This window comes from Ambystoma mexicanum, chromosome 13, assembly GCF_040938575.1.
Source record: "Ambystoma mexicanum isolate Mex_15411 chromosome 13, UKY_AmexF1_1, whole genome shotgun sequence".
Taxonomy (NCBI): Eukaryota; Metazoa; Chordata; class Amphibia; order Caudata; family Ambystomatidae; genus Ambystoma; species Ambystoma mexicanum.
Genome location: NC_090938.1, coordinates 41,834,879 through 41,850,305, shown reverse-complemented (window position 1 = coordinate 41,850,305; position 15,427 = coordinate 41,834,879). Strand labels below are relative to the sequence as shown.

At 44.2% G+C, this 15,427-nt stretch overlaps 1 protein-coding gene across 5 annotated transcripts in view; it reads left to right on the top strand.

Annotated features, from left to right (window-relative positions):
• RBBP5 (RB binding protein 5, histone lysine methyltransferase complex subunit) overlaps window positions 1–15,427 on the top strand; it is a 104,466-nt gene that overhangs the window by 13,159 nt on the left and 75,880 nt on the right. For all 5 annotated transcript variants that reach the window (XM_069633136.1, XM_069633138.1, XM_069633135.1 and 2 more), the window contains exons 2-5: window positions 2,824–2,849; window positions 4,578–4,750; window positions 6,235–6,375; window positions 14,998–15,160. In XM_069633136.1, the coding sequence (XP_069489237.1) occupies window positions 2,824–2,849; window positions 4,578–4,750; window positions 6,235–6,375; window positions 14,998–15,160 (503 nt within the window). The remainder of the gene's footprint in view (window positions 1–2,823; window positions 2,850–4,577; window positions 4,751–6,234; window positions 6,376–14,997; window positions 15,161–15,427) is intronic.

The window sequence follows — 15,427 nt, the reverse complement described above, 5'->3', positions numbered from 1 at the left end:
GCCTTGAACGATCATTCAGAGCCTTGATCTAGAATCTTTCCGTTGCTTAGTGCTACAATGCTTATACTTTGCATATGATCTAGGCTCATCATACACATGAATGCACCAAAACACATTTCCCCAGTGAATCATTAGATGAGTCCAGCTACGGTTCATTCAACAGGAACATATTGACAAAAGTGACTAGTGCTGTGCAAATTCACAGAAGCATAGCATGCATTCCTGTTGCAATATAAGCGGGTAAACTTGATTGAATACTATAACCATAAAGTGATGTATAAAATGTCAGTGTAGTTCTGGAGCACCGAGATTGCTATATAATCCACCCCACGTCCTGTCGTGTCACCTGTCCTTATTCCAAATAGCATACAGTCAAATCTAAGGTGTCTAGTGCTGTTCAAATTCAAGGGAACACATTATCCTAATTACAACAAATGTATATCAACATTGCTGAATGCAACCAGTATTAAGTGCATCGTGCTGTGCAAAATAACAGGCCTCCTTATTGGATTCTAAATCCCAACTAAATAAATGAAGCACAGTGTCTGCTAGAAAATCTACATTAGGCATCCGTCACGAGTCCCACCATGCATGGTAATTGGGAATGAGTATGTGCAACTAAGTAAGGCAGCGAATGCTCCTCCTTCATAGTGAAGTGCAGTCAATATGATGCAGTATCTATTAGTTGTATGATTGATGCCAGTACACTTTACATATGAACAACCTTTGATCCTCCTCAAGTTGTACAGGTTAATTGTTAAGGCCAGTCAGATAATGGATAAATATAACTCAATAACCATCACGATGCCTGTGTGTTCATTCACCAACACCAAACTTAACCCAAAAAATAAGGCTTTTTAAGCAGAACAAATAGCCATTCTTAATGTTTATATCAATGTATGTTCGCCGGTGTCCACATACCCATAATCACCTAATAAATACCTTAATTGGAGATCATATTTATGAATATCTTAAAGCAAATGAACTCCACTCTAAAGAGGGGGGGACATAGAATAAGATAACATAAGAAATAGAAAAGAAGAAAAGGGGAAACTAAGGGAAGAAAGAGAAAAGAGATGGGGGCACAAACCAGGTCCTAAAGAAGACCTCGTAATATTAAGAAAACTCCCAACTGCCTCATACCAACGGTTCATGTGCCCAAAAAGTATGTAACTCCTCATCCACATTATGTCGACTGCGTATTGTTTCAAAATCAAGGGTATGTATGTGTGTGTGTGTGTGTGTGTGTATATATTTTACATTTTGATGTTTACACAGCTGTGTGTATTCTCACAGGAAGATGAACCCTGTATTTGCACTTTATTTTGATTAATGTCTTGTAAATAAAGGTGTTTGTGGCATCTTGCATGTAATAGATATATTGTTTATCGCCATTCAACCCAAAAATATCGATAGGACTTGGTCCATAACGCCCAGCCCTACTGGTTGCAATAGTCTAGACATGCTCAGACCACGCATGCACATTTCCAAGTTGACTCTCCTGTCCGTGGGATTGATTCGGGACATGAAAGTCACGCAGAGGTGTCGCTTTTTTGATGTGCTGGTTGAGCCGTGGACCTCTTCCTGGTGCCCAGCATAAGGAGTTCATATTTGGCTGCATTCAAACAGAAGAAGCATGTATTCATCCGCTGCGTATGTGCTTGATTCGGTTGACCCCGCTGTGTATGTGCTTGATTCCGTTCACCCCGGCTCGTTTTCCAAGGAGATATTGTTTTGGCGGATTTGCTGCATGCTTTTGTAAATGTAACTGCTCATTCGGGGACACGTAAATGTTGAATATTGGGGTAACTACTGGGTGCTCGTATAATGCATGGGTTTGACACCTCTCGTGCAATCCGTATCTGTTGATTTTGGTTGTTGAGAAATGAGTGGATCCAGTCTAAGTCTTAGGACAGGCCAGCCCTGCCTGTTTGCTATTTGGAGGAGAAGTGTTTGATCTGTAGGCCTATGATAACCAGGCCGGCCGCTTCTTCTCATTCATAGTGATGAGGACTTTCTCTGTGTGCTAGAATTCAATCAAGCTTTCAGTAATCCCAAAAGTTAGCCACCATAGGAAAAAAAGTGGCACGATACTTGGCAGCATGCCACGCTATACATATCCCAAAGACTTATATCCCTGCAAGAGGAACTGATGTTGGGAAAACACTGAGACCACAGTAGAGTATAAAAGCATTACTCAAATCGGGCGTTTCCTGTCAGATTTAAAAAAAAAACAACAAATGCATTAAAATAAAAATGCATTTGGCTCCGCTTTCACACTGCGTCTGTCCTTAGGCCTGCCAGTAGCATTATTGTTCTTTATAAATGCCAGAAGAATTGACATAGAAGCACCCAGTCAGAACACTTACCGTTGTCCCCGCAGAGCCCCTTGTCAGACTGTTGTTTTCCTGTGACGTATGATTTGCTGAGGCATTAATACTGTGTTTAGGCCCTGCGTTCTTCAGGTGCTCTATTATCTGCATGGTAGTATCTTGTAGAGCAGGGATCTGCGCCTGCTGTTCTCAAGATGCTTTTGACTGTGGCTCCCATGATCTCTCATTAATGAATAAACTGACGAGCGCTTGCAGATCCCCTGCTACAGAGCAACACATGTATGAGACGGGCAACACTAGTGCAATGAGGGTGCACATGCATGACTCGGTGGGAATAGTGGGTAGTGGCTGCAGGCCCCCGTGGCATAACTGCAGTTGTTGCGACTTCAGTTTTGCAAAGCTTGCCAAAGCCCAATACAACTGAGTCTAGGAGATTGATGGTTTTAAAGCCAACGTTTTTATGCATTATTTTTCTATTTTATTCCCTTAGAGTCTTTTGGGCAGAACTACCCAGAGGTAAGTTGAACATCTTACCAGCCATAGGCGTTTTATTGAGCACTACAGAACCTTGTAAGGAATATTTATGACCTTAAAAACGTTTTGTGACTTTTTGGTTGTCATCAACTGCACGTTAACATAACAATGTTTGGGTCCCGTAGTTCCATTGTTTCCGGGTGGGAAGAGCTGGCAATGGTTTAGTTGCTCCTGTTCACAAGTGTGTAACTGGTGTTGTGTGTTACAGCCCTGAAGTGCATGCCATTACTTTGTTGCCCATCTCAAACTTAGAGAGAAAACCACCCAAATGCCACCAATTGAAATGAACGAGGAGTAGGATTTTCAGTCGGCTGCTCAAAATCCATGCTGTTGGTCCCAAATATCCCATTGAAACAGCCCATTAGTCCTGTCCATCACCCATGCCTCGTAGTTTATCTTTATTACCCAGTGTGACTTGTGGTGAGGCTCTGCTTTACCTTAGAGTTGATGGTAGCAACCATTGTCAAGCCAATGGGAACATTGATCTAAAATAAATAGGAACCATGAGTGGATGACTGACTGCATGTGCCTAGTTGGGGTGGCGACACTAAGCTCATGGTTTCACATCTGTAAACCTTGAAGTATAAACAAAACTGAAAAAGGTGAGATGATGCGTGTTGATTTGATCCTGTTTTTTTTATGGCTGTGTGACTTTGTACATGACAAGGTGATGACAATTAGCTTTTCTCATTGACCATCTCAGAATTTCTTAATCCGGCTGCAAGGTTTCATTTCAGTCATGAAGGTGCGACTTGGTCCTGACGAAGGCTGGCCCCTTGGACGATTCAGCTGAAACATGTTTATTTGTTAGCCCAGTTTCATTTTGTCTGTACATTAACTGTTTATTTATTTTTTGTGTCGCTGAATATCCCTTTTCTTCAGGATTTTCTAATAACCGGATACCATCTTTATATTTCTGTAATGAGTTGTTTATTTAGATAACAGTGATGGATCTTAAATATGTAGAAAATTACATGTGTAATTATTTAGCCAAACGTAATGTTTCCTTACCGAAACTCGTTCTTGGTTGGTTCACGATTGATCATTTTTAATGTGTATCCTAGTGCTTTGGCACACTCGATACAAAACAAGTCCATACAAAATACATGGTTTCAAGTTGTCTGTATTTTAGGTAATCGTACTATTAAAATCATTAAGTGGCCTGCAAGGCCAAATGGTGAGTGATTGTGACACACACTAATGGATACTTTTTAGAAAGATACAGATGGTTACTAAATATGCATTGATGGGTTGGAAGTTGCCATTTCCAAAAGTTGCCATTTCCAACTCTTCAATGTATTTCTGTTTGGTTGGAAATATTTAATCCACAGGAAAAGTCCTTGTGATTTGCAGGTTTTGGAAACGCCAAAGAGCTAAACATGCTACTACCTTTCTCTCAGTCCTGGCCTAAACAGGCAGCTGCACCTCGGTTCCACACCTAAACACAGCACACCATTTCTTACTCAACAAGAGTCCGTTGTCGCTAGCCACATTTTGAGGCCTGTCTCAGACCACAGCTTGTGGCAATGAGACTTTCACAGCTGTTTGTAAGGACGAGCCAACAAAAGGGGCACATTGGAGTTTTTGGTTTTTCAGGTATTCGCCAGCAATAAAGTAAGATAATTTGGCAAAGTAATCTGCCCCGGTGACCACCAGCATCAATGCACTCTTCTGTCTCTGCTTCTTATGATTTTCTTACCTTCTCCCCAGGAGGCAGATGGCACCCTGGATTGCATCAGCATGGCCCTGACCTGCACCTTCAACCGATGGGGCACTCTGCTTGCCGTCGGGTGCAACGATGGGCGCATCGTCATCTGGGATTTCCTAACCAGGGGAATCGCAAAAATCATAAGTGCTCACATCCACCCTGTTTGCTCACTCTGGTGAGTACTGCATGCTCAGTCATTCGGCGAGGTTCGGGTGGGGGTGCGTGTGTGTGTGCGTGTGTGTGCGTGTGTGTGTGTGTGTGCGCGTGTGTGTGTGTGTGTGTATATATGAGAGGGAGGTGGGGTAGGACGTTGAGGGAGATGGGAGGGGGGGGGGTTCCTATGTAAATCTAACCTGACTATATTCTTCTACTAATTCTAATTTTTGTAATGCCTGAAGCAGACTGTGCCCAACGAATGTTCTCTATTGACTGCTACATTGGACAGGGAACCTATTGGACAGTCTCCATTGAACCCTGAAGGGGAAGAGGAGACTTCTACATAGTCTCCCATGCACCCTGAATTGAGGAGGGGAACCGCTGTCCTTTGGACCCGTAAATGTGTCCACAAAGCTCTGAAAATCATATCCAGCAATGTGTGGGTTGAAAGCCAAACCAGTATGAACGTGGAGAGGGAACGTAGCACCAGTGTTATCAATAAAGAAGTAGTACATGTTTATTTTCCCAGTCGGCGTGTCTTTGATGTTGATTCCTCACAGCACTAAAATCATTGAGAAAAATATGTTGCCCATTTATTTTTCATAATTCTGAATTTCCTTGCAAGTACTAACCGACGAGTGTCAGTGCGATGCTTCAGAGTAAAGCAATATATCTTGCCATCACCGTGTTCCATTGACCTGTCTTTGGTTTGATTGCTCCTTTTGTTTCCAGTGAGTTATAAAGTATCAATGGGGTCCTCTCAACCTCCAGAGAGCACACTTGCCCACACACAAGGTGTGGGCGCAGGCGGATGAATGGTAGCTCAGTGTGCTCTGTTGTGGTGTAGAGCATTGCGGATAGGGAGGGGCAGATTAAACATTAGCGTGAGTGGTGGCTATTCAGAAGGGGCATAGAGTAAGGAATCCAAGCAATCATGTTTTACTTTCTTTCATTTTTTCTTTTTTCTGTAATGGTTTCTGTTGTCTATAGGACACTTCATGTTCTGAATTGGCAGAATTCAGAAAATGTCGACTGGTGCAGCACACAGTGTATGAATTCTGCATCAGGCGTGCGAGCAAGGCAGCAACTTCAGTCTGCAGTACACTGAGGGCCAACACACTCTCTATGTACATAGATCCAAACAGTGGCCATCGGAGAGAACCGTTGCAACCAAGGGCAGAGTAGTGCATTTTCTGCTTCTAAGCAGTCTGCAACACGCTTAAATGACTATTGCAGCTAGAATAAATGAAGGGACACATGGGGGGTAGACTGCTGGACTAGAATAAATGAAGGGACACATGGGGTAGACTGCTGGACTAGAGGTGTCTTCATTGCCGATAGTCTCTTAAAGCAGCCTTTTTCTGTGTTTGGCAGCTTGCGGATGGCTGTTTGTCGATGATGTCTGAAACATTGTGTCTGAAGGTGTACTACTGTTATCACAATATTCTCCTCGTCGTCAGTTCCTCACTCTGATAATTTGGCATCTTCTCTCCTTTTTTGCAGCTGGAGTCGAGACGGTCACAAATTAGTCAGTGCTTCCACGGATAACATTGTGTCTCTGTGGGATGTACTGTCCGGAGACTGCGACCAGCGCTTCAGATTCCCCTCTCCCATCCTCAAGGTTCAGTTTCATCCCAGAGACCAGTAGGTTTCTTATAACGAGGCATGTGAGGTTCTCATTGGTTTGCGCTTTTATTTTTATTGTTGGTGGTTTGATCCCCTGTGCAGTTGCGGTTACTTGTTTAAAGGGCCCTCTGTGGTTAAAAAGCTAAAACATTACTTGCTTGATACATAGGGATGTTCATGAGAGCCCCAAAATCTCTGTGAACAGGGAGTGTGGTGGAGGTGAATTCTGCTTTTAAAGCCTGCAAGATTTTAGCACATTGACCTCTTTTGTTTGAGGGTTGTAAACTGAGCTTGTATGATCTGTGCAGCCTAAGGAAGGATAGCTCCGATCCATTCTGTAGGTCCTGTATGATCTGTGCAGCCTAAGGAAGGATAGCTCCGATCCATTCTGTACGTCCTGTATGATCTGAGCAGCCCAAGGAAGGATAGCTCCGATCCATTCTGTAGGTCTGTATGATCTGAGCAGCCTGAGGAAGGATGGCTCCGATCCATTCTGTAGGTCTGTATGATCTGTGCAGCCTGAGGAAGGATGGGTCTGATGATCCATTCTGTAGGACCTGTATGATCTGCGCAGCATAAGGGTGTTTGGTGTGCTGCATAGGCTGAGAACCTGTAGGTCTGTTTAGCATATGGGGGGTTCGCTCTGCTGCATACAGTGAGCTTGTTTGTGCTACTTTAGGGCTAGCTGTGCCATCTCAAATCCAAACCTGCCAGATCTGTTTAACCTGCGCTCTATTTTTGCTCCTTTAAACCATGTGCCAAATTCTTATGGTCTGAGCACCAGTGGTTTCTTTAGCCGAGGGATAACGCTGATCTCAAGGCCTAGCTCTGTGATCTCTGAAACCAGATTATGTATGTTACAGGGTCCGGCAAGCTAAAGCTTAATGCTGTTGTGTGGGTCCTGTGTAACTTATTGGGGGGTGGTATTGTCCACGGTTGTTAGGCCCACCTAGTTCTGGCGCAGAACTTTGCTGTTTGAGGTCTGACTCTTTAAGATCTGTGCAGCCGATTGACCGATTTTATTTTTTTTAAGCATGTCTATATAGGACTCCTGTCTGAGGGGTTGCTCTCCGGTCTCTTGTGTCTGCAAGGCCATTTGTAGCTTAGCCCTGCAGTTAAGAGACCAGAGAGTTGAAAAGAAGCTGGAGGTATGGGGCTGGTGAGTGTAGGGGGTAGCCCCTTGGTTGCTGCCACAGTGGCAGAAATGTCATATTTCATAATGGCGATTAGGACATAGATGCTCATAGGTAAAACAGGACAATTTATCGTGTTTTTGTGTAATCTCCACCCACCCTTGGGTAAATCCAAGGATTAAATATAAATCGGTGATTAAGTTGCTGATAAATCATAGCATAGGACTGGTGCTGGTTGGATTAAACAGACTTGTAGGCCTGTGGTCCTTGGATGCTAATTTAGAACGGTTTAATTGTTTTCCAGTCGGTGTGCTAGGGAATCCCACCTCTCTCCCTTACTCCCCCAGCTCCTTGCCATGGAATGCCCCTTATGAGATGTAACTTTTTTTTTTTTAAAATTTTTTTTATGTGTTTGTTCCGAGTTTTTATGATTCTTAAGTTTCTGAGGGCGTCAGCCCAGTATTTTCATAGTTTCTTGTATAATCTTCACTGTTGCTATTTGCCATGTCGGTCTGTCGCCTCCGATCAGTCTGTGCCACCATTGATCAGTGTCGAAATAATCATTAGTCCAGAGGTGGTCAAGGTAGGCTGATCGTATCGACTTGTTTTGTGGGCAGAACAGAAGTAGGTGGCGTATAGTTTCCTTGTCAGCGCCACAGAAACGACATTCACTTTAGTCCGAAATGCCTCCTATCTGGCGGATTTCATTGGTTTCAATTAAGTTCAGTCTGATCCTGAGCTGGTAATTTCTGGATGATCTGCTTGGGAATTTTTTGATGTACCTCTGAAGTTCATTTAGGTTGCACAGTGTTTGCGGTAGATGAACTAGGAGTTTGTTTGCTGCCGCTTCCTCTTGTGTTTTGGACCAATCGAGATTTTTCAGTTTTTCACACACTCTGACCGGATTTGAAATCAAGTCATCTTCAGAACAGGCCATTACGCTCAGCAAGGAATGATTTTCCTTTTTCCAGCTCGTTAGCATTCCCACTTTGCCTGCTTGCATTTCGTCTCCTATTAGTGCATAGATATCTTGTCTGTCTTTGATGATGCACTTACGATAAAGAAGTATCGAATTGATGTTTATTGTGCCTACTAACGAGAGAAGACTCAGTTCGCGCTGAATTGCAGGCATTGTAGTTGAATTTGGTAGACAGAACTGTCCTCAAACTGTCCTTCGAGCTTTGTCAAAAGTTTTTTTTTTTGTTTTTGGGATCAATGGCATTGCCTCTGCACCATATGTAATCGATGGTACCACTTTTTTCTTGTAAAATTCAATTACTGGAATTGTCGAGAATTTTCCAAATTTTAAGTCTACAGCTTTGCCTTGTGCTGCTAGTTTTTTGATTTTCATTTTCAGCGATTCTTGCATTGCGCTTTCCTGTCAGGAGCTATCAATGGTTACGCCCAACTATTTAAACTCTTTCGTTTTTTCAATCTCTGTATCTTCTAAGTACTTGTCAGATCTTTTTGATGCGGACTCCAGAATCAGTATTTTCGTTTTGTCTTTGTTGATTTGCAAGTTTTTTTTCTGCTGTATATCGAAGTAGACTTGTTAGCTGTCTCTGGAGCCCTATCTGAGTCTGGTCGAAGAGAATTAGATCGTCAGCGTACATAAATCGGCTGATTGCTCCCTTAGCCGATTTCGGAGGAAAGGTTCTGGTGAGATCCTCTGTTTAGGGTGCTGATGGTTAAGATATTTGCGGTTGTGCCCACATTTCTTTTTAATCCTGTCTGGAATTTATCATGGCATGGGGATGATTTGGCACATGTTTCAAAGACCTTTCTGATGCAGTTCAGGAGTACTATTGGACGAAAATTGGCTGGATCACTAACGTCCCCCTTCTTATAGATTGGAACAATGGTTGCCTTGGTCCATGATGATGGAATAGATTTTGTTTGAGCACATCTCGCAAAGATCTTTTTGAGAAGGTTTGACTACTCTGTCGAGTTATTTTTAAGGTCCATGTTGGATATCCCGTTCGGTCCAACTGCTCGGGAGCTTTTTAGTTTTTTTAGTACCTCCAAAAATGTCTTCCTGATCTTCGAGAAGGATCCATCTTGAAGAATCGTTTTCTGTTGGGCTGATGTCCGTCTTAGTTGGAGGTTCAAAGAGGGTGGTAAAGTGGTCTATCCATTTCTGCTCCCCCATGGAATTAATGATGGAATTCTTCCTTGACGGAGTTGAGGATTTTATAAGTGACCAAAATTCCCTGGGTTTGTGCTGCAGAGGGTGTTTTTTTTCAACTTCCTTTTAATTTGACGCAATTCGTGACTTTTTGTAGCCAGTTGGACATCATAAGTGTGTTTATGCAGCTTACTGGAAGTAGCAGATGTTTTCTTTTTCCCTGAGAAGGCCCTTAGGAGTGGCACGTAGTCTGGTTCAGGTACTGCTTCCGACTGGTCTCTTTCGAAGTATCTTTGTGTCAGCTTCTTAACTGCAAATGTTGTAAGTTTTAATTGATTTCCTTGGAGTTTTGCTTCGACTTCATAAGGATCTTTGTTCAAACTATTGAAAGAAGTTGACCATGTTGATATTAGTTGGTTGTTGTCAGTGTCTGTTGTTTTACGGACCTTAAAGGTTGTAATCATTTCTAGAAAGGGACGGGGGACGTAAATGTAATCTATTGTGGCTCTCAAGGCTCCCTGTTCCCACGTCGGCAGGCGGTCCTTCTCCTTGAATATCATGTCGAGATTTAGCATATGTCTGGAGGACATTAGTTTAGACCAAGATTTTCCTCTCTGCACTACTGGGGTTTTTTTCCCTCTGTTGTGCCAGTTTAATTGCATGTTGCGTTGAGGTCTCCACAGATTATGAAGTAAGATACCTGGCACGTTGACTGAATTTCGTCAATTGTTTCTTCCATCTTGGATATGTAGGTTTTTGGATCTGTAGTTGCTGGATTCCAACAATTGCTAATTGTGTACCTTTTTCCTTTGGGGATCCTTCCCATTCCAAAAGAATTGCCAGGGTTGATGAATCTGTCTGCAAAGTTTCTTTAATTTTCAGGCCTATCCCATTTCTGCAGGCCCTAAGTAGGCCCGACGATGGGCGGCCCAACTGACCTTTTTTAGCTGGAGCCAGAATCAGGTCGTAACCGTCCAAGATTGGTTTGTCAATTAACCAGGTTTCTTGTAAACAGATCACATCACATGATGCTAGGTCTGCATCTCCCCTCTTTGTCAAGTGCTGGTGTCTCGGGTGTTCCAAGAGCAAAGTTGTAGTATATTGGGAATACGGTCGGCTGGCGGGGTGTCTCTGTCCGTGCTCCGCTGACCTTCAAGTTGCTATTTGTTGAAATTTTTTGATAGTGCTTTTTGAAGCCATGACCACATTCCCTGGGACTTTTCTTTTGGATGACTCCTTTCTGGCGACTTTTTTGCTTCTGTAGTATCTTTTTGCGTTCTGCTGGATGTTGGCTTTTTAGGAGAGGCTTTTTTGGGTAATTGGCATAGATTGCGGTTGGAATTCAAGTCTCTATTTTTTCCTCTGTTTGAGTCCCTTTCACTCCTTCTAGGAGATTGTACCGAATCTTGCTGGATTCAGGAAAAAGTGGCAGAATGTGTTTTATTTCTACTTTTGTAGATTGCAAAATCGATCCCACTCTCTTTTTTTTTTTGATCTAACAGTATCCGGTATATCAGGGTAGGCCTTGAGCTTGTCTCTGGAAGGAACTGAACGTGAGGGGCTTGAAAGAGCGTTGGTCCTTGTTACGCTGCATTTACTAGTGGGCATTGATTTACTTGACACCATGTAGCCATATTTGAATAATTCATCTGCCTTCTCGGAGATTCGAGTCTTGAGTCTTCTTTGATGAGCTGTACAGATATGTTTTTGCTCTTCGGTTTGAGTGATATGGGTCCACTATTTTCAGGTCTTCTGATTTAATCTGTCTGAGTGCTGGAATGAAGCTAAACAGGGTTAGAACTCCTCTTCTGTTAAGAATGATTTTGTCTCGGATTTCTACACATTGTTCTATTTTTAAAATCCAGACAGAGTTTTCGATAGAGGGACGTTGATCATGGTGGACAGCAGTCCTGGATTTGTAGTGTACAGTCCGAGATTTGACTTTTTCCCGTGCTTTGTTCTTTTGGACTGATTTGATTTTGGCCTCTTGAGGCACTTTTTCTAGAATGTATGTCCCTTTCTCTGTACTTGTGCCTGTGACCTAGTTCCGCAGACCTATGGATTGGCGAGGAAGAGTTTGGTCTCGAGGGAAACAATACTTTTCTATGACCCGCGACAGCCGAGTTTCTTTTTGAGGTATGATGGAGCATTTTTCTTCATAGTATGGAAGGGGGTGCTCTCTGATTTTTCCAAACCGGGCACGGGCGGGCTCCTTCTTCCCAAAATGATCATTTCTGATGGATAGGTTATTTGTCAAGTCATTTTCGAGATGTTCACTGATGTTCTTTAAGTCATCATTGGCGAGAAACTCTTCTGTTGTTTTTGGGGAATGTTGATCTCTTTTTTTCCTTGGCAATCTGGAAGACGAGAGTGGAATCTTGAAAGGTAGTAGGGCAACACTTTTTAGTTGGGCACTTCTTTGACGGGTCTTGTGTAGGAACAGTTTGTCTTTTCAGTATTTCCGACCAGCTTTTTGGCTTGCGCAAGAAATATCGGGAAGGCCCGATCTTTGTCGATGCATTTTGCTCGGTTTTGAATGTTTCTAGGTGGTGTGTCTTCCCTGATTTGTATAACTTCACTTTTCCCTGATTTCACAACTTCGTTCCTGGGATCGGATGGCGGCTATCTGTCCTCCATTGGGTCTGTCGAGGATGAAATTGATTGAGGTTTGTGTTTGTGTGGCATGAGAGACCATTTCTTGTTTTTACAATGATTCAAGATTTGGTTGTTCTTTCGGAAGTGTAATGTTTGACTTTAGACATTCATCCAAGGCGGTAATATAGCCTTCTAGAAAGATCAGCTTAGTATGTGTCATTGCCTGTATGGTGGTGTGGTCTTTCAAAGTGTAATTTATTGATTCATATAGCTTAGTAAATGGAGCCAAAGCTATTGTTACAGCAGACATGACGACAAAAATGTCTGGCTTTTGTCGGTATATCATTTGGGGTTTCGGGAAGATTTTTGTAACTCAAGTTATTTAGGCTTTGCTCATTTGCTATCGACTTTCTTACTGGAGAATCACTGAGGAATTCAATAGATTCACGCCTATCCCGACTTGGTTTGCCAGTATGGATTTCTCTCGAATCGCCCCCATATGGAAGGCCTCCCGCCCTCTTTTTACTTCCGTACTTATGGCTTGTTTCTAGGATGTTAAGCAGGGGCATTGCTGCTGAGTTTCTGCCTAGATTTTGAGGATTTCGGTGACCTAAGTCCTCCATGGGCAATGGCAGGTGGGAAGGTAGTGATGATCTCCTTTCCGGGCGATGTCCTTTGTTCAATTGAGAGTCTCCTGTGGGTAGGGTGGAAGCCACAGGCCTGTCACCCAAAATCACTGGATGCTGGACAACCGGGCTTAAGGGGGGGAGTTTGTCGTTTTCCTTCTGCCAGTCCGGGGACACAGACTTGTTGCTGAGGCAATGTGTCCTGTGCTGTGGAGCCTAGCACAGGCGATGAGTGTCCTTGAATTTGTGGAACTTGTAATTTATTTGGAGTTTTATTTTTCATAGCCGTGCCCATAAAAGAGTCTGTTTTTTTGGGTGGTTGACAAGAGGTAATTGCTTCTAGTATTTCAGCGTCTGTAAGGTCCTCTTGGGCGCCCCTAGCTTGAGGAACGAAGATGTTAAAAAAAGTCACCAGGCTAGCTGCAGGCATTTTGGCCGAGTCCGGAGCCCAGATTTTCTTTGTTGTTTGTCTAGCCCCAGAATTTACGAGTAGACGGGACTGTGGAAGAGTCGACATTTTCTTTTTTTTGCTGCTTGGTTTTTAAACTATCTTTTGCTTTTTGTCGGCGTTTTTTCCTCTTTTTAGGAGACGTAGTCTGGCTCCAGTGCCGTTTTTTTTGTTTGTGGTGGTGTCAACCTTAGAAGTATTTAGAATGTCTATTTGCAGGGATGAATGAGGTGGGACAACCTCATGTAACTGGGACGAATTTAAAGACCTTTTAATCGGCGACAAGGGCTGTTCGCCCGATGTAATTTTCTCAGCTTGGGTTGGGTTCATATGAATAATGGTAATGGTTTTTGTTCTATTTTCCCCCCTTGTTTCTTGTGGGGAGCCCTTTGCTTGGAAAAGTAGCAGATGACGACGTCATTACTGTTGAGGTGGGAACCGTCCGACCCAAACGTTGCTTTTGTGGGACTTTGGGTAAACGATGTAATCTCGTTTACCTGGTTGTTTTCAATGCTTTGCTGACTTTGAATTTCGCCGCTCCTCACGGCTCCGCGGCTTTCTCGCCCTGCTCCGCTCTGCACAGAGACGCCCGGGCACCTCCCCTTCTGCTCACTGCGCCCGCCCTTCCCTCCGGAGGGACTCGGGAGCCGGAGCAGGAAGGAGGGGGAAGCGAGCGCCGGCGGGCTGCTCCCAGGCAGCACCGTGCTAAGTGGCGGCGTCCTGGCGGACCATAGGCCTTCTCCCAAGCCTCCAGTACTGGAGGCCAGCAGCTCCTCCGAGGGATGTGTTTCAAGCTCAGGTGAGGCAAATTCATCAGTTTCCCCCCCGACCCCCTCTTCGGGGACACTAGAATCTTTACGTAGATTTACTGGAGATGCCTCAATGCTTTTGGAAATCTGCTGGAGACGGTCTTTTACAGGGAGACGAGTTCCGAGTTTGGGGCATGTGGAAAAGCGCGTGGACGCGCACTGCGCAGCAGGCGACCCTCTTCCACCTCTGGAAGCAAGACCTCTTGTTCAGTCGACTTGGAGTCGGCAGCCTTAGCAGCCCTGGCCGCCATGACAGTCAAGACTGCAAGACTGCCACTCGTCGCCGCTCCACAGAGGAGATGGAGTTTTGTAGGAAAGTGAAGCAGCAGTAAAAATACGCCTCCAGACATGTAGACACAGAAAACCGACTCACGAGGTGAGTAGCAAGACTGTCACTCGTCACCACCGCTTAAGTTTGGTGTAGATTATGGCTCAGACAAGCCTGTGAGGGGGGGGGACAAGCAAGGATTGGAAAGGGGGCCGGGTGATCTAGCCTGGGTTTCATCTGTCCCGCAAGATATGTTGTGATAGCATCATGGATTGTCTGTATTGTTTGTGCGTCTCACTTTGCACCGTACCTTGTGGCGGGCACATAACCAGCGTAGTGTACTATAATGAGAAATCAAGAGTATATCCTTACGTAATCGGACAACAGCAGAGACCGTATCTGCCCATTTGATGGGCAGTAGTGGTCTGCCTGGCACTGGGAGATGAGGGGGAAGTTGGCGGGAGGGGGGGGTGAGTGGTGAACAGCTCCACTGGTTGTTTGTGACGAGCAGATGTGTGCTCATGGGTGTGGGTACTGGTTCATGTTGGGCAGAAGGGGGGGGGGGGAAGAATTGTAGGGATGAGAACCCTGTGGAAAATATGTTGCAACTTGACTCCTTTTTCATGTGTTTTATAGAAACCATGTTCTTGTGTGTCCCATGAAGTCTGCCCCAGTCATGCTGACGCTATCTGATTCTCAACACGTGGTCCTTCCTGTGGATGACGACTCTGACCTGAACGTAGTGGCATCTTTTGACCGACGTGGGGAGTATATCTACACAGGGAATGCCAAGGGCAAGGTGAGGGCGCTAAATGTTTTTTTGCATTATCAGTCAATGACTGCTGTTTGCTCCTTGTTGGAACACTGCTCTGGACTTTCATGCATCGTGTGTGCACTGAATGAGCTGCAAGGAAGTTCCAATGGCATATGTTTGGGTTATTGAAAGTAAATGGGTGATGCTTTAGGCTGGATTACAATACAAGGTGCCCTCTGCTTGCCACAGTACAAATGTACTGTGTGATGGGCCATGCACCTATGGGGGCTTTGTTTTACAGAATGCACTTCC